The sequence below is a fragment of the Enoplosus armatus genome, chromosome 2, assembly GCF_043641665.1.
Source record: "Enoplosus armatus isolate fEnoArm2 chromosome 2, fEnoArm2.hap1, whole genome shotgun sequence".
In the NCBI taxonomy this organism is placed as follows: Eukaryota; Metazoa; Chordata; class Actinopteri; order Centrarchiformes; family Enoplosidae; genus Enoplosus; species Enoplosus armatus.
The window spans coordinates 19,348,310-19,367,341 of record NC_092181.1 but is presented as its reverse complement, the minus strand read 5'-3'; the positions used below and the strand labels follow the sequence as shown (position 1 = coordinate 19,367,341).

At 39.4% G+C, this 19,032-nt stretch overlaps 1 protein-coding gene across 1 annotated transcript in view; it reads left to right on the top strand.

Moving 5' to 3' along the window:
- fam13a (family with sequence similarity 13 member A) overlaps positions 1 to 19,032 on the top strand; it is a 54,007-nt gene that overhangs the window by 12,670 nt on the left and 22,305 nt on the right. Inside the window, exons 6-9 of the mRNA XM_070917597.1 lie at positions 1,597 to 1,680; positions 2,299 to 2,385; positions 6,623 to 6,870; positions 12,942 to 12,983. Of these exons, the coding sequence (XP_070773698.1) occupies positions 1,597 to 1,680; positions 2,299 to 2,385; positions 6,623 to 6,870; positions 12,942 to 12,983 (461 nt within the window). The remainder of the gene's footprint in view (positions 1 to 1,596; positions 1,681 to 2,298; positions 2,386 to 6,622; positions 6,871 to 12,941; positions 12,984 to 19,032) is intronic.

Here is a 19,032-nt window from a genome sequence, read left to right as displayed (position 1 = left end):
CATTTTTACATTAATGAGTAACAAATAGAGCTGTAGCCAGGGTTTTAGGAATACTGAGGTCATGAGTCCTTCAAGTTCCCACTTCCCCAGAAAATATTTGACCGGACACTAAAAGTAGAAATTATTTTGTTTTTATGGGAATTTCTTTTAAACCTTGTATCTCCAAATCATCAATTGTTCACAAGTGAAGAAAAACAGCTGTGTTTTCAGCTTTGTAACAATGCATTTCTCAGATAATCTAGTGGGTTTTAAATCGTTCAGTTAGCATAAAAAGTAGGAGAATTGTCATAACCATGAGGAAATGCTTTATCTGAAAAATTCTAAATCCCCAAATTTGGAGATACATTGTTTTTCCTGTACAGTGACTCTTGAATTATTTATTATTATTATTGAATTATTTAAACCCTAATTGCTTGAAAAATGATCTACATGACCTCAGTGTCTTTGATGGTAGCTGCAGCCAAACTCTTGTGTATTTCACACCCTGCGGGACCTCATGTGGGCATACAGACAGAAAAGGCAGAAAATCAAAGCTGAGTGCTTTATGCTGTGACAGACAGAGACACACTTACCATCTTAGTAAGTGTGACATATTTAATATCTTTAAAGACTTTGGAATAATTTTTATTCAAAATGCAATAAGAAAGAATAAAATGTTAATGAAAAGTTTGTTCCAGTCCAGTAAAGAAGGTGAAATGAGAGTAATAGATACTGCTGCAACAGCTGCAGTTTAAGTATCTTTTCAACTATCACATCACGAGTGGAATTGCAAAGCTTTGGGCGAATTTCCACATTTAGAAAGACATCCTTCACCACAGTCTGTAGCAAACGTCTCGATTGTTGATTGATGACTGTGTTATTGAAACGTGACATGGGCCATCTGATGCTACGGTGGGTGACCAGGCAGTGACCACTGGGATTTAGGTCCCCATGAGTTTGACCTCTCATCCCTTCTCTCGTGGTACCTCAGGGTACCATGCCACCTGAGCTCATGAAATCCAAAGTATATCATTTCCAGTCACAAATGTCTGTGCTGTGTTGTGAAGGTCTGTAAGGGCACAGCCACATGAGACCCAGCTGACCTTTGGGAAACCCCTCAGTCAGAATGAGATTGTCTTACACACAAACATGCACAAATACACATAAACATTAACACTTATGTACAGAAACGCACAGGCGACTGAGGCCCCTCGCCTCTTGACCTTCCTCTTAATGCCTTTGAATGGTCTCTGGTGCTGCCGTTTCCTTCAGCCACAAAATGCTGATGAGCAAGAGGTGTGCATGATATATGTGAGTGCATGCGTTTGAGGATGCAGATTGTCAACCTGTTTAGATCTATTCTTAACCCTGTCGTTAAGGCTCACAGAGGAAAAGCAAAAGTAGAACACACATACCCAGGAGTTCTTCTAAAATGACTCCCAGACTGTAAAAATATATTTTATAGCTTCTGTATATATTAGGCGACAGTTGCGACAATAAGAACTGGAGAACAACACTTCGTGTTAAGCATGATTAGTTGCTCCTTTTGTTACTCTACTGTATATAAGATGTGGATTACAAATGTGACGTCTTCTTTTGTCCTCTTCCTGGTCCCAGGAGGCGTACATGATGGATGCAGACATCAAGATGTCACCCAGCCACCACAATGCAAAGACGCCGAAGCCGGTTCCCAGGACAAAGGTGCATGCTCGGCTATACAGCAGCACGCCTACATGTGTGTGTCTGTGTTTATGCTCCTCAGTGTTATGGAAGTCTTTGTCTGAATTGGTCTCCTGTGAAATGCAGTGTTGTTGTTTATGCGTGACATTGCCAGGTCAAACTTGCTTGAACCCTTAACACCAACCATGTGATCACGTTAACATAACGTGGGCATGTTTTGGAAAAGCTGTTTCCTAACACCAAAGCCATTCCTGTGTGCGTCTGTGTATGTTTCTGTGAGCTTTAAAGATGTTATCTGTGTCAGCTGACCTGTGTATGCTGCCTGGAATTGTACAGGTTGTCAGGTCACGTGTGAATAGATGATGACCTGTTTAATAGTATTCAACTGACATTACTGATAAGTCATCATTTATTCTCTTTACAAATAATGTAATAATGTAATTGCTTTAGGTTATATTAATTCATGATTTTTATAACAAACATCCAGCAACTTAATTGGGATTATCTTGCAGCCCGACATTATTTCCTGCACTGATCAAATGCATTCTTGTACATTTAAGAGTCTATGCGCTTTTATACAAGAACTGTTTCTATGAACTTAATCTCTTTTTTGCATTTTGTCTCTATACATTTTCCAAGGCTGGACAAAAAAAAGCACCACAAAATGCAGAACTTCTGAACAACTCCTCCACTAACACTCCAAAAGCAAGGCCGAGGAAAAGAAAGGTACATAAAATAACAGTTTATTTCTGTCAATTATTACTGTGATTCATTGTTCTCGTTTAAGGGGTTTGGCCTATTGGTTAATACAGTCTATTTCTCATCTTTCCAATAAATACTTCCTGCTTTCTTATCTGCTCTATTGCCTTGGTGTCTCTGAGACAGCCTCTGTTGCCTGTGGCCTCGCTGCTTGGTCACATGATGTGATTTGATAAAGGCAATCTGCTGCAGGAAACAACAATGCGCTTATTTGCAGTGAGAGACAAACATGGGCTATGGTATGCTCTTCCAAATGTGAGGTGGTATTTTTACAGAGGAACCCAGCCACAGAGCTACATTTAATGAAATAAATTCTAAATTATTTTTTAAAGTCGGGTGCTTTTATCTCGCGTACATGCAAAATTAGCTGCATATATGTTCATATCTGTATATGTGATGGCATTATGATCATTTCTGTGAAGTTGGCTTCAGTTTTACAACAAAGAAAGGCTGAAATTATTTTGGTGGTGTTGTTTTGAATGCAGTTGTATACAAAGAGCTGCTGCCATAAATGTGGTATACATATCAAGACCAGTGTCACTGTACAGATAAAAGAAATGCTGACTGACAGCAAGATAAACTCAGTTGGGTAAAAACATCTGCTGATGAAGGATGTTTGCTTCCGTCAGTGAAAAAGTCAGCTTTTAGCAGAGCTGGTATGCAACTTAAGCTTAAGAATGTTTTTAAATGCCTGAAGTTACTTTAACCTTTAAGCTATGAAGGTAGCTCCTCTACTTTAACTATGCATGTGGGGGCACAGCTATGCAGCGAGCTAAACACACCTCCAGCAAAGGTTGATGACAGTGAATTTCCTGTGAGGCTATTATTGGAAGCAATTGTGAAACTGAAAACATTATTGAACAACAAATTCAATTATTGTGATTACAAACCAGAATAGGATGAGATTTGATAAACAAGAGTTCTGTAAAAATGAATTAGTAGTAGTAAGGAAACTCCCAAAAGTATAACTGCTTTCATAGCACTTACATTGTGGATATAACAATAGGCATTTTCTGACCAAATAGTTCTGGGGACTCCCTGAGAGGAACTGCCCACTGGGGAGCTCCCCTGAGAACTACATACCATCAAGGGCTTTTTTTTTCTGTTTGTATTTGCACCACCAATAGGAACGTTGAAGAGATGTAAGCCAGCCAGGCAGTTGGTATAGCAACGTCACACACAAGATTTTTATACTTACACGTTGTATTTGCCCCATCACATATACATTCAATAAAGGCTGTTACACAGTTTTTAAAGATGGCGGTTGCCAGTGCTGCATTGGTTGTGTTCGACCAATCACTGTACACTTACATCACTCAAGGTTCCTCTTGTGGTTAGAGAGTACCTACTCTCCTAGTAGTAGCTAAAAAAGTCCCTCAAAACGTAGGTCTAAGAACTACGATCGTTACCAGTTCTTGCAGTGCAAACACAATGTAAAGGGAAGGGGTCCTCCAACTGTGCTCAACTACAAACTATGAAAAGGTTCCTCCAGTCCGAAAACACCTATATTATATTACTAGAACAGAATATCCAACTGCTGATTCCTGTAGCTACTGTAAAGCTGACACCAACAGAAACCTAGAAATCCCTCACGTCCTATGAAAACAAGAATGGCTAATTAATGATTTATCAAGTGATTCATCATCACTATTAATATTAACTTTTATAGCCGCATTTCCCAAACACTTCTGTAGAACCTCTTCTATAAAAACAGTTTCACTCTCAAGGCCAGACTGAACACAGATTTGGCCTCGATGCTTGCTACTAATATAAATCCAGTTAAAAGTGTACGTTTTGGACTCACACAGTATACAGTGTGTTTGGTCTGTGAGGCCGACGTGTTATAAGTCTATAAATTATACAGTATTCATCAGCCTCAGGTCAGGTCTAGTGGTGAGAGAAAAGCACACAAACACACCAACACACACTGTAATTAGAGAGCCATGAACATATCTGTTGTAACTGCTTATCGCTATTTGTGTGACACACCATCATTAAAAATCATGAAGGTGTGATCAGAGGGGAAGTTGTGTTTTGTTGAACACAGAGATCATATATGAGCTTTGAACTCCAAAAGGAGCACAGTTATTATTGGCAGAGTATTCCTATTTCCTTGTTGTTGAATTAATATTGTAAGAAAGCCTTGGTTGGACCACAAAAACATTTGAATCCTTTTTCAAAATAGGAAAATCTCAGCTTTTCTCAAAACTACTATTTGAAAAAGTCTGGTCAAAGTAGTTGTGGTGGTTGTGCAAACAAGATCAGGTATGGATCAGATTGTAATGACACTTCTGAAAAATGTTGAGCTGTCACCAGTCAGTAAGTAGAGATCAGTTAACAGAGGTTAACAGCTACAACTGCCTTTTCATTGTAGCAGATTACTGGACAGAAAGCACACCAAAGTAAATATTAAGTTCTAAGTATTTTATTTGGCTTTCTTTGCAGCCTTTTGGTATTTTAGTCACAAACAAATTATTAGTTAATCCATGATTTAGAAACCAGGTCATATCCTCCTTTTGGTCTGTCAGGCTTCTTTGCCATCTGACCTATTTAGCTCCTACTTGTTGTTGCTCTGTTTGAGCTCTTTTTTATGCATAGGCAGAAACTGAGAACCAGGAATGGAGGCAGCATGACGGGTCAGTGGTTAACACTAGTGAAGCTGACCTGCGGATTGATTTTTAGCTATGTCCGTGTCAAGTTTCCGTGACCGTGTCTGAAATCATTCACTCTTCAGTATATAGTCATTTGTCATTTTGTAGTGTGTCTTGTGAGATCATTATCATTATTATTATGGACTCAAATTATCTACTTTCTAACCGTAACTACCATCGTACATTGCATAGACAGATATATGTACATTTAGATGAGTTGCAGATGAAAGAAATGAAACAAGTAGTGTAAATAGATTAGTCTGAAACAAGTTGCCATTTGACACATTATAGTGTCTACATTAAATTCCCTATTAAGTGAGTAACAATGAATGAAGAAACCAAAAATTTCAGTTCCCATTTTTCAAAGTAACACAGAATTGATGTATTGGAGATTGTCATATAAGCACCTGTATGAATATAGTGATTTGTTTGAAAAAGTTTTTATTGTTTTTTTAAATAAAGCAAAATAAGAATACAAAAACAAAAGCACAACGGACAAAACACATAATCAGAAAAACAACAGAATAGACCAACCAAGATGACAGCACCAGCTCACCAGCACTGTTGAAGTTCATTATCACAACACCCTTTTCTACCTGGATTTTAGGATGGTGACTTCTCCCCTGAAAAAACTAACTAATGTCCACATTCATTTTCCCTTTTTCCCTCTGTGGTTTTCTGTGAACGACAAATTTAGCTAAATCAATTACAAAGCCCTGAGGGGCAAAATCCATACAAGGTCTAGCTAAAGAAGATTGTGGAGCTAATTATGTGGCCAAAGATTCGTCCATTAAGTGCACCAACGACTAAATGGGGGCAGCATTCATAGATTTTAGAACAACCCATTAAGTTAAACCCCAAATGGAAATGTTCTGCTGCTAATTGGTGTAAAGAAAAAAAAGTAAGCCTTTTAATTCAACCGGCAGACGTTTATCTACAGCCAAGCCTCTTGGAGCATTGGTTGTTTTTGACCATTATCAATACATGCTGCTGGCATCAGACCCATTTCATACTCTGTTTACCACAGCCAGCCGGCTATTTGGCCTAAGCGTTCATGAGCAGCCATACGAGTCCTCTCCATATATACTAAGTGAAAGCCCTGTGACACATTCTTTAACACTTCTCTCCGGCTTCCTTGGTTAAAACTCAGTAAAAATGCAGAAGAGTACTCACAAAGTGGCTGTAATTAGGTTAAGGTTCTTCTCCTACACTACAGTCGGCGGTTCGCGCTGTTTATACCCACTCAGGGTCAGCACGGTAAGACAAACATCAGTCTGACCTTACAGTTTTACAAGCTAACCTCTTTTTCCCCCCTCGCCTCTTTTGTGGTTCTTTTATTGCTCTCTGCTTCAGGTCAGAAGATCTTCGAATGCATGTTTTATTGTAACCTGAGCAAAGGTTGAAAGCTCCGGTGTGTGTCTGTGTGTGTGTTTGTATGATGAGCTTGATTGTGCAGAAATGTGGTTTTGTATAACTTACCTCTTGTGCTGTCTCACATTTCCTGTCACATGACGCACCTGTTGTTGGCATCTCTCTATCTCTCTGTTAAACAGGTGAGGAAAGGGAAGAGTGACGGCACAACTCAAGTCATCCCTCAGCCCAGCCACTCTGCTGGGTTGCCCCGTGCAAGGCCCCTGTCCATACCAATAGTTTTGCCCCTGACCTCACAGCTGAGGAGCCCCAGTCCAGAGGCGATGGAGACAGCTCCCATTCCACTGGCTCGCCCGGACACCCCAGACACTGCCTCGCAACCCGGCCACCTCGGCCTCAGCCCCTCTGGCAGCATGGAGGCACTCAGCAGGTCAGTCAGTGTGTCCGGTCAAAGAGCATGCACCTCTGTCTAAGAAAATTACAAATACAAACTGATATTTCTTGCAAGCTGCAGGGACTTGGGATAATAGTAATTTTACTGAAATTAATGGTTGATGTATAAAAAATATGCAGAGACAAACGTGTAGACAGCATGTCTGTTGTGAGTTGCATTACTGGAAATTAAATATTATGTCGAGTAAAGTCAGAGATTAATATGTTATATTTATAGATGCTTTATGTGCACTGTATGCTTTAAATGACTGAAGCCTGTTTTTCAAATAAATAACTAAAGCATATCAACAAGAGCAAAAAGTAAAGCACGCACCAAAAACACTAAATATAGTGAGTTACACCTGCAGTTTTATGATTGCATTACGATCACAGTCTTATCTGTAGGCGTGATACTTTATGACCACTGTAAAATAAAACCTAAAGTCATATAACACAAAACAAACTGCTGCATGCATAACATTAAACTATTTAATGCTTTTGTGATGTCCGCTTCAAATGTGGAAACTAAGGGGGGATTCTAGCAGCTGTAAATAGGTTGTGGCCACTGTTTGCATAGGTGATGTACTATCAGCCGAGGGTGAGGGTGAAGAATCCTTAGCGTCTGACAGCGATCAGGGATCTAAAGCCCAAGCCTCGTGGCACTGTGCCTTTGGCATGCAAACAAGCCTATTATAAGAAGCTGAAACTGGAACCACTTGGTGTCGAGTGTCCTCAGTCCTGGAATAGCAAGGCTACAGCTGTGTCTGTTGTTGGGGCTCTTGCTGCTTTGACCGGGGGCTTAGACTAGCATTAACCTTGGCTGTGATCACACCTGCATTGTATGGCTGAAAATCTCACTATTATGCTGTTTAAAACCTCTTTTGACACACTCCAAATCCAATTTAACTACTATGTATGTTTTCACTTGATATAATATAGATATAAGTGACATGGACGGTCTCTACTTCACTGACGATAGACCGCACATAGAATTTGTCTCAGTGGAAAAACTACAAAATATAATGTTGAGCAAAGCAATAAATGTCATATGTGTGATGTTGAAGCACTAAGATGAGAAATGATGACGCTGTTTTGGCTTCTAGTGCAGCTTGTCGAACACTCCAGTGACCTTTAGTATGACATTAATCAGAGTGTAAAACCGTGTCAGCAGCAGATCCATTAACACATTACATAAACTTTTAGTATAACACACACAGTGGTGTGCTGTCACACATACCTGTATACTGAATTACAAATCTCACTGCACCCGCTTATATATAAATATTTTTTAAAAACTTAACTAAAAATGTAGTATAATTTGTGTAACAGGGTTTGTGGAATGTATTTTTATCTTAGAGTATTTAGCACTTTTTTTCAGTTTTATTGGCAGAAATAATTACTTTTATCATCCTACAAATTCAAGTAGGGATTCTGTGTTTAATGAACAATATTGCATGCATGACCTAAAATGTGTTAAACCAACAAGGCCAACCATCACTTCTTAATGGACCAGATGTTCCTTTCTACATGAAGTGGCAAATATAATACTTCCAAGATGGCAAGAGCTTTCCTCACCATACCAGGGTGTCAGTAAATCTCCTGGTAGATCTCCCCAACACCCTTAAATTCTTCTTGTCAAGTCGCATATTAGTCGGGTAACTGATCTAAAGACAGCAAGACGGGACCCCAGTAAATGCGTCAGCAGCCTAAACTCCCTGGTATTTGGTATTTGTTCAACATTTTATATTTAGATTGAAATGTTGTGTTTTCATAACTTTTTACTTTTAATTCATTCACTTTGTTTTTGTAGGAAATTTGAAATCAAGAATTTAGGAAGTACACCTTGTTGGTGGTAAAGAAACAATTTTTTTAATGTGTCTGATGCCATGTATTAGATTTGACACATGACCTTCATTCCAGGAACTACCCCTGTCCTGTGTCACTCCGCTCGCTCTGGTCACATTCAGCACCCACTGGAAATCAAGTCATCATCTTCAGGATTTCCTATTACTGGCTCCACTTTTAGATCCTATTGAATATCCACGTTTTGACCTGTATCAGAGCAGGAGTCTTACGTTGACGTCTTAAACACTCCTCTTTGTCAAATACATTAGTCCAGTAAAGCCACAATGCTCTCACCTGTACCTGAAATATGACACCAGCCTCATTCACCACACAGGCCACATGAGCCAACATAGCAGCGTCATGTGAACTTATTATGTTCTCAGCATTGCGTAGTTACCCGTAGGGAATGCATACTGGCTTTTGTGTGGAGTTGCCATGGTTCACTGAATCTTGTGATGTAACCAGTGGGTTTCTTAGAAGCACATTGGAAGTAGGTGGGTGTGAGGAACGTTGCAGTGTGGTGTGAGTGCAGGTTCCCTGTGGGTATAATGGTATTGTTGGCGGCCTGTCAGGAAGTCTCATCCATCAGCCCGAAAGCCTGACAGCACATATTTACAGCAATTTGCTGGCTGGATCAAACTGGTTTCCTGCACTTTTGATGCTAATACCTTTTTTTCCAAATCTCATACAATAAGAATTTAGGTCTATGAAGAGTCAACCAGGTCACAAGATATCTAGAAGCACTAAGTCAAAGCCAACCAGATTTGCTGTTTTATTCTTAAAGATATTCACAGTTCATCCAAGAGGCGTCTTCAGTTTTCTCATGCCGAGACCCCCCACCAGTCAGGAGAGCTCAGTTTGATTGTGATCCGCTTTTTAAATGTTTAAAGACAAAACAATTAGTCAAAAAACTTTTGATTAACTGATATGAAAACAATTGTTAGATACAACCCTAATTTCTGCAGGTGGAATTATTTTAGCCACTGCTAACATCTTGGTGATGCTACCCTTTTCATGCAACACTACTATCGGTGAGTTGACATAAGGTTTTTGGTGGTATTGAAGCACACTTTACAGATCCAAATCAGGTCTCCAAACTCCTCTTACTGGCATTCCTGCTAATCAAACACAAATGTGGTGTTTTTCGCTTTTAATGTCAATAAGGTTTAGGTGGTGGTCATGACAAAGGGACTTGACTCAAAACAAGATGCATGTGACAACTGAAGACTGTCATATTTCATCTGTAAATCATTACATTCATCTGCTGGTCTGTCCATGCCTCGCTTTAAAACCTCTGTGTTGCTTTCACACAATTTTCTCTGATAGAATGAGCATATACCAAGCATAGCTTAGCCAGGCTTATGCAGCAAATACTTTAGGTCTTAACCACCACACAGTTTGTGCTCTGAGGTATTCTAAGAATCTAAAAGAAGATCTAAGAGTCGAAAAGCCGATGGTTTGGAATCTGGCTGTCAAAATTGCAAAAAAAATAACTTCACTATAGAGTCAGAGACTGTTTTTCACTTTTTGTTTTGCAGTACCAGGGTTAACCCTAACCCTAACAGTAGCTTCACTTAACCTATTTTTGAGCAAAGATAGTGTAAAAATTGATTATCAAACAACTAATCACAGTTGTAATTGTCAGCATTGAGTTGCGTGTTGTAGAAGGATTTTGGAAAAAGTAAGGCAGGGCGGAAGGAGAGTGACCCTGCCAAAAATTACTGGAGCAAACTGGAGGATTTTTCAAGTGACCAGCATCCACTGAGCCAGACTACCTTTGTCTACACATTTTTAAAAATGTTGAAAAAGTGGAGCATATCCAGATTTACCAACGTGTCATTGGTAGTTTTCCGTTCACCCAGGAGGGATCAGGCCTTTTCTGAGTACCCCTACAAAGCTTCTCGTTATCCCCTCAGTAAGGTAGTGGGTAAGCAGGATTTCCGCAATTCACGGCGGCAGTGACGGCACACATTATTTTAATACGCTTGCCAGACTGTGTAACACCATTTAAGAACATGGGTGTGGGGAAAAAAAACATTCACCACAGAGGCGCTAAAAGAATTTGGAAGTGTTTGTAGTGAACTGCACCTGCACCTAAAACAAGGCTGGAGGAACACATACACATTTCCTGTACATTGTGTCATTTGAGAAGACTTTCAAGTTCAATGAACTTTAGCCCATTTTGATTCCTGCCTGACTTGAAACTTAAATCCTTTGTTTTGAACTTGTTGAGGTGCTGCCCAAAAGGCCCAAGTGCTTTGCCCTCCCCTCGACACGCCTGTCCCTTACGGTAAGCCACATGAGGGCACGTCACATACCACCGGAGAACCAAACATTCACTGAATAGTCCACTCAACAACACTCTTTCTTTTGTGTTTTAGAACATCTGAGACTCAACATGTTTACAACCTACGATCAGACTGACTGTTTACGAGCACAGCAGGCAAAGTTATCTCGTATTGAACATTATTTCAGTTTGATGTTGTCTATTTTCTGTTCCAAGACATCAAACAAAACCAGCACAGCTATTATATTCTATATTTGTATTATATTTTTGATGCTCTATTGGATATCAACAATATTGTGTGACTGCTCCTTTTGGCTTCTAATGAATTATAGTGGGGACTAAAAACAAAAACAAATCTTGCTTGAAATATTTTTGATTCATTATTTAGAAGATTGGATATAAAGCAATTAAGCAATTAATAAGTAGTCATGCAACTAACACTTGTTATCATTAAAAATTATTATATTATTAATATATTATTAATATATTATTAATCCATTTTTGTTGTTTGTACTATAAAATGTTTTAAAGCTGTGACAAATGCCCATCACAATTTCCTAAAGCCCAACATGATGTCACCACATTGGATGTTTTGTCTGACAAACAGTCCAGAACCCAACGATAGTAAAATAGTCAAATTAACCAACAAGTTATCAAAATAGTTGCTGATTGTGTGTCAATGTACTATGTCGATAAATTGTTTCAGCTCTATTGATGTTCTGCATACTTGTATAGAACCATTTAGTATAATTGTTTTGGAGAACCCAAAGAAACCCAAGCCCCTTGTCATTCACAAAATAATAAATATTGAGTCGAGTCAGTTGAAATGTCAAAAATTTGTGGGATGGATGTCCTCTGCGTCTGCTGTTCCTGGTTTGTCAACAATTTTTTAACCTGACCTGTGAGAACCTGAAAGTGAGAACACTGAGTTCCTGTTGTTCCTTTTCACGGGTGAACATCCAAAAGGGGTTTTAAGTGATGACTAGTTACCCTGTTGTGTCTTTTACGAAGAAAATATTCCCAGCAGAAATTTTGACTTGTCAAAGTAGGAAAAGCACAATTGTTACTAATAACATTAATGATGGTTCTTTTATATTCAAACATCCCAGTGAGCCATGACAGTGTGACAGTGAGCCAGCATGCACCATACCAGGACACTAAAACTGAATGGAATTCAGCCATCATTACCTGTGTTTTCCTACTGTGACATGTCAAAAAAAATTTATAATTAACTGTGAACATTCATGTCTAATTTGCTTAGAAGCTTACAACAAAACGCAAATCTGGTTGATTTGCAGTTTTAAAATACATTTAGTATGACGTTTTGTCTCATAGTGTCATTGTAGCAAGACATCAATGAATGACTTTAACAGTAAATAAATGGCTCATATATATATATCTATATATATATAGATATATATATAAAGACAATGTTGATTTAACACTTATTTATTTGTTACAAGGTCCAGCAGTTCTGGTTTGGTTGCAGTGTTTTTCTTCCTGCTCTGCTGACTTTAGAGAAGATAATACAGTATTCAGCTTTGCAAACAAGACTAGGTGATTACGAAATGTTCAGCCTATAAGTGCCAGGATATGAAAATGTTAAGCAACTTCAACCTTCAGTGCCACAGTTCCTCTTATTGTTGCATAATTTCGTCAATGGCACATATCCAGCGGCAGCAGTCAGACTATATTCTACAGCAGCACCCATTTCTCTGTTGGTTCATAATAATTACCCGAGACAAGGTCCACAAAGGCACTGATCTGTTGCTCTGCATGGCTATTATTCTGCAGACAAAAGCCAGCCTTATGCTCCTATTTCAGCCCCAGTGACATGTAGTGATGAGGGGGCTGGGGGTTCATGTTTTTATGCCATAGCACTTCATAGCCACATCCTGCAAGGTAATCATTTATGTGTGTTTGTTTTCATATTTCAGCTCCCAAGAAGAAGAGAGGCCAATATCTCCCTTCTACATGAGGTAGGCATCCTCTCTTTGTGTTAGAAAGCTGGCAGAACTGTTTGAGAGTATGTTGTTTTGGACTGGAGATGTGGGGGAAGTGGCTGTGTGCTGCCTTAGTGCATTATCATCCGAAACAATGGAACCACCAGTTAGAGGGAAAGCAGGGCGGCGTGCACATGTACCAGTTTGCTCACCACTGTTTGGTTGTTGTGGCGGAGGCAGCCGCAGCACATGTCTCAGACTCACCACTTATGCAAAAGACACGTCTGGGTGAAGACAGTGTGTTTTAGAATGATGTCAAATGACGGTCATGGGAAGAATAATAACTGGAGCTTAACTGATTTGTTGATTAATTGATAAGTTGATCAACAGAAAAATAATTGATACAGAAGTATTTTGCTAATCGTTTTATTGTTTTAAATAATATTTCAAGCAAAAATAGGGGGAAAATGCCAAACATATTCTCTAGTTCCATGCTCTCAAATAAGACGATTTGCTGCTTTCCTTTACATCATTGTAAACTAAACGTAATGGTGAAACAAAACGAGTTTAAGTTGTCTGACTACATGAAACCATATTACTAAATTTAATCTATCTTGTCATCAGTGCCAGAGTGGAGCATACAGTCCTGTGAGTAAAACTAACCCATTAAAAGTGAGTGGAATGACAATACATGTATACAGTGCAGTAAACCTCATGTTTTTGCACGTGCAAGTAACATTTCAATACAACCTGACCACACCTCCATGATAATCACATGTTAATCATCAATGACCCTACTGTCACCGTTTCCCATTTAGCCCTCAGTGTATGTTGACGTAAAGTCTTCAAAACTCAGCAGCTTGTCCACTCAGTGTTAACAGCTGGTTAGTCATTTGGAGTTGGCACAGTTTGACTGGAGTGTTGTTTGCTGATATGACCTTAGAGCTGATATGGCTCCAGGAAGGCTGTTTGTATGATCCAGCATTTTTATTGCTTTTCCCCAAAAAGAACAAATAGATAGCACAAAATCTTCCCTGTGTAATTAGTTAGAGTTACTAGGATAAGGCACACAGAGCTGCCAAAAAAAGACTGCAGTGCAACTTTAAATGCACTTTATGATTGCATGCTTCATATATAAAATTGCACATCCAAGCTTGAACGTTAAAACTTTCTTAAGATTTTTATAGTCAGATTAAATCTTGCACAATCACAGGTAGATACATGTAGATGATCAAAATACTGACAGATACACAAATATACAAATACATACAGATTAAAAGACTTTATTAGATTTTTTTGCAGTAGTAAACACTTTGTATCACCTTTGATTGAGAAAATCTTGTCTCTAGGTTAAGTGAAAGCTCCCAACTAGTGCACTTCCTAGGCATGTGGTCAGTCAATATGTGTAGTATATAATACGTAACTATAACCTGTTTTACTCTGGTACAGGGTCCGAAATTAACACCCACCAAGCGCCAAATGCAGGTTGATTTTCTGTTTGGTGATTAAATTTCGACATGTTTAAATATGGGGACAACAGCATTTTCACATTTTCAGACAGTCTCCTGGGTTCAGGATCTCCATCTACAGACAGATTTCCATCAAAAGTTAATTATTTGTTCTGTGATAGTCTGTTTACTTTTACCTCTAATGAAAATAGCGATTTTACGGGGATTATTCGCTTCAAATTACAAATATTACTTAGATTTAGACAGACCTTTCTGAAGGTAAAATGTTTTATTTTATACTTTTCAGGCATAAATTGGTGCCTTTGCCAGGGATACAAAATCATGGCCAGAATGCACCAGATTGTACCATAAAAAATCCCCCAGATCCCCCTAGATGACTTTGCACCATCTGCCGCACATCACCAGTAAAAAAAGTTCAAAACTGTTTTTAACCAGCACCCATTGGTCTCTCCTGGAAAAAACATTTGTGGCTGTTTTACATGGAGAGTGACTCAAAATATGAAAAAGAGAGAGAAGTTCAAACCTGGCTCCTTTCTCATCTCTGCACGGCTGGCCAATCACAGCGTGATGCAGGTGTGAATGTTGGATTGTCAGTTTTGGAAAGTTACGGAAATGGTTGGCCTCATGTTGTTACTAGAAAAAGCCAGGGGATCTCCAGAGTCAATAGGCTTTATCCTCTGGGGACCATGAACGTCTGTACAAAATCCAGTAGTTGTTGGGAAATTTGAGACTGGACCAAAGCGGTGGACCGACTGACAGCCCCGCATTGCCATCCATATAGCCCCGCTGCTAGCATAGGCTAATTATTAGCTTCTTTTCAGCTTCAACAGATTTGCTACATTTCTCTGTTTTATGTCATTAGAAACTTAATATCTGTGGGTTTGGGACTGTTGGTTGGACAAAATAATCTCTTTGAAGACGCTGTCTTTAGCTCTTTTATACACTAAAAGATGAATGAATTAAATGAGAAATAATTTACAGATTAACTGATAGTGAAATAATTAGTTGCAGCCCTAGCCTGTCTCACTCTGACATCTCCGAATGGCAAAGATTAATGTCTGTTGGCACTTTCTCTCTCCCTTTGCATCTCTCTGTTCTTCCTCTCTTGCTCACGTTCATTAATGACTAACTCTATGGCCTACTTGTACTTTGTCACATACACACACACATACTATACAGACTTTCTCTCTCTCTGCTTAAGTCTACTTGCATTCCTTCACATTCAGAGACTCCCCGGCTGCCACATGGGAGCTTAGCCTCAGCCCGGTCAAAATGGATCATAGATCAACATCATTTTCTGTGTGTTGACCAAAGACTCTGAAGGGCCTAGCTAATATCTGACTGTGGTGTAATACTGGATTACCTGAATGGACGCCCCTGGGTACACAGTACAGGGGATTTAACTGGTATAAGCTTCTGCTGTGGAAGCTTTGGAGTTGTTTCCTCCTTGCTTTTTATATCTTAAAGAACACTTGACTTTAACTACAGAGACATTATTTTGTCCTTATTATTATTTGCGCAGCAATTTTCTTAGTTAGAAGGTCCTGAATGAAGCAATTACATGAAGCAGACTTTAAGCTCTTGTAAAACAAAGACTTGCACTGCTGGCTTTTTAAAATAACACTCAGTGAAACAAAAATAGCACAATTAAACTGCCAGACCTATCATTTCATTACAGACCTGACTTAACAGTTCAGAAAAGACACCATCACACTGAAAACAAAAAAGAGCTGATGTCTTGTAAATGGTCACTCGGGTAATTCAAAAATCGTATTTTCAAATAAATTTAACAGGTCCATTATATTTCTTAAAGGAATAGTTCAACATTTTGAGAAATATTAATTTATTCTACTATTATTTGCTTTCTTGCCGAGAGTTAGATGACAAGATTGATACCACTCTCTCACAGTATCTGTCCGTTAAATATGAAGGTGCTGCCAGGAGACGGTTAGTTTAATTTAGCAAAAGGCTGGAAACAGAGTTACCCCGACTCTGTCCTAAGGTAAAAATCAGTCTACCAGCACTTCCAAAGCTCACCAACTGACATGTTTAGTTATATCCCATTTGTTAAAGTCGTACAAAAACCAACGTGTAAAAATGGCCCATTTGTGGTTTTACAGGGGGTTATGTGCCAGACTATTTCTTGGCTGGGCGCAGTTGACTTCCTGGAAATTACTGTGCCTGGCCAAGAACTAGTCCAGCACATAACCCCTTGTAAAACCACACATTTGAATTGTGTTACCCTCAGACAGACACTGACACGAAACCAGTAAAGTCATGTGCTGTGAATGGGATTTCTACATGCTGGGATAATAACCTAAAGATACATGCAAGGCTGTACCCACAGAGGACAAAATATTTTACCTCAGCCAACTTTGACCCAGGACATCTGGCGGACAGCCAAAGGTGGGCATAAACACAGACTAAAGTCAACTCCAACATTACAACTGGAAAACAGGTTTGAACTAATAATAAATCTCAGTCTGTTCTCGGGATGAAGGCATCTTTCAGGGCAGATGGCCTCCACCCAAGGAGATTTGGAGTTAAAGTACTGATGGACCATTTTTGGTTCAGTCTGCGACACCCATTGACCTGGCCTAAGATGATGCACCCTGACACACAGCAGCCTTGGCTCCACGAAGACAAAACATCACAGCCTCAATGTTGACGTGTTAACCACCTCATGGATCAGTCTCCTAATTCCCCCTCCCCTCACTCTACCCTCCTCCCTGCCTCATCCCTTTTGGGATTCACTGAAAAAATGGAAGCGCTGGTTATTGCTGGCATTAAATTCCCCCCTGGTCACTGCCACGTCTTACATGCCCGTAACACCAACCTTGCTGATAACAAAGACGACAAAACGAGAGAACAGCTCTCTCCTGCCCAGTCTGACGAGACTGATTAGGCCAGCAAGGTCAGAAAAAGTTTGTCTCATCTGTCTCTGCCAACTTCCCTCTTCAGGGTATCTCTAACAAACCAAGACCAGAGATTAAGGACCTGGATGTGATGTTAATGGATACCACTAAATTGCACTGCTACAAAACACCGCCATCACCGCCATTCAAATCAATGGCAAGCAAATCTGCCTGGCAACAGCGCAAACAGGAGAAAAGTTGCCTAAGGCAGACAGGGTTTTTGCCCCACTTCTACTACCCCACTATGCCTCTTCTTTCTTCTATTGGGCATAGACCTTCTACCTCGTACAGTGACCCCCACCAACACCCAAAAAGCTGGTTCTTCTTCTGGACTTTCATGTTCCCATTCCTGTTTTGATTGAAGTAGTAGAATGAACAACATGCAATCAACTATTTCTCTAAATTTATCAAATTAGATATCAATACACACACTAAATTTTGCTTTATTAAACATCATGTCTTTGCCAGGCAAATCATTTCTACTTAATGCTTTAATTATCTAGCACAAACCTGATATTTAGTCAACTGAAACTTGGCTAGACTAAGACCACAGAGCAGCAGTTCTTATTGAGTCGACCCCTTCCACCTTCAGAGTCCTTGAGAAAAGAGTTGGAGTAGCCATTTTGTTGAATAATTCTATCCAGTGCAAGCAGATGTCTTATGGAAAATGTTCTTCTTTTAAATTTGTTGCTCTTCAGTTGAATTCCTCATATACAGGTCACCTAAATACTGTGCAAACTTATTTGATGACTTTGCTGAACTGTTGCCTGTAATCTGCATTGACTTTGACTGGATAGCTATGGACTGACTCAGCATGTGATGAGGAGGAGGAGCCCACACACAATCAGTGGCACACCTTCTATGGTTGTGGTGATGTTGCTCTTTCTGGCCACTTTTTTTGAGGTGTCTATCTCTGTGCACACAAATGTTAAATCAGAGTTAATCAGAAAACAGTATCTCACTGAAAACACCAGTGAATGATTGATCAAGGCTTTCTCCTCCACGCCCACCCTTGCTTGGATCTCAGTCTATGATTTTGTAGATATAATGTCAGTAGATTACAATAGAAAGGTAGGTGGAAGGTAGGAGATATTCAATTTCTAAGACTTTATATCTCACACAAAGTTTTTACAACTGGGGAATTAAATTATTGTGTTGCAAAATCACCAGATGATCAGTTCTTGATCAAACATTTGACTGGGGTTGGTGGTATGATTTTATATTTTTAGAATATATGTGTTTGAGGGATTGTTGGCTTGGCTCACTCATATTCTGGTGGTGATATTCTTGTTATGTTTCTGATGCAATGATTCATCTCTCTTGCCTTATGGTCTCTTTTGCTAGTAGTTCATGACTTAGACTGTCACCATTGCATACCAGGCAACAATCCAGTCTCATACCAGGGTGGTTTGACACTGTTGCATTTATAGGTTAAACTAAAGTGGTGCGAAGTTCTTTCTAGCCAGTGATGTCACTTCCTTTGGTGTTTTACCAAATTTCCACACTTTGTCTATACTGTGCCAACCCGAGGTCTATTTGGGATGATGATAGCTGCCACAAGATATTTAATTTCCACTTACAGGCAGTCAAGCTCAGCTGTTTATTTCATCAACGGCCTAAAAGTGGCACAAGCGGACATATAAAACGCTGATTTCACATTACGAACCAACTTGGATAGTAGATTTGCCCTTGGACAGAGTT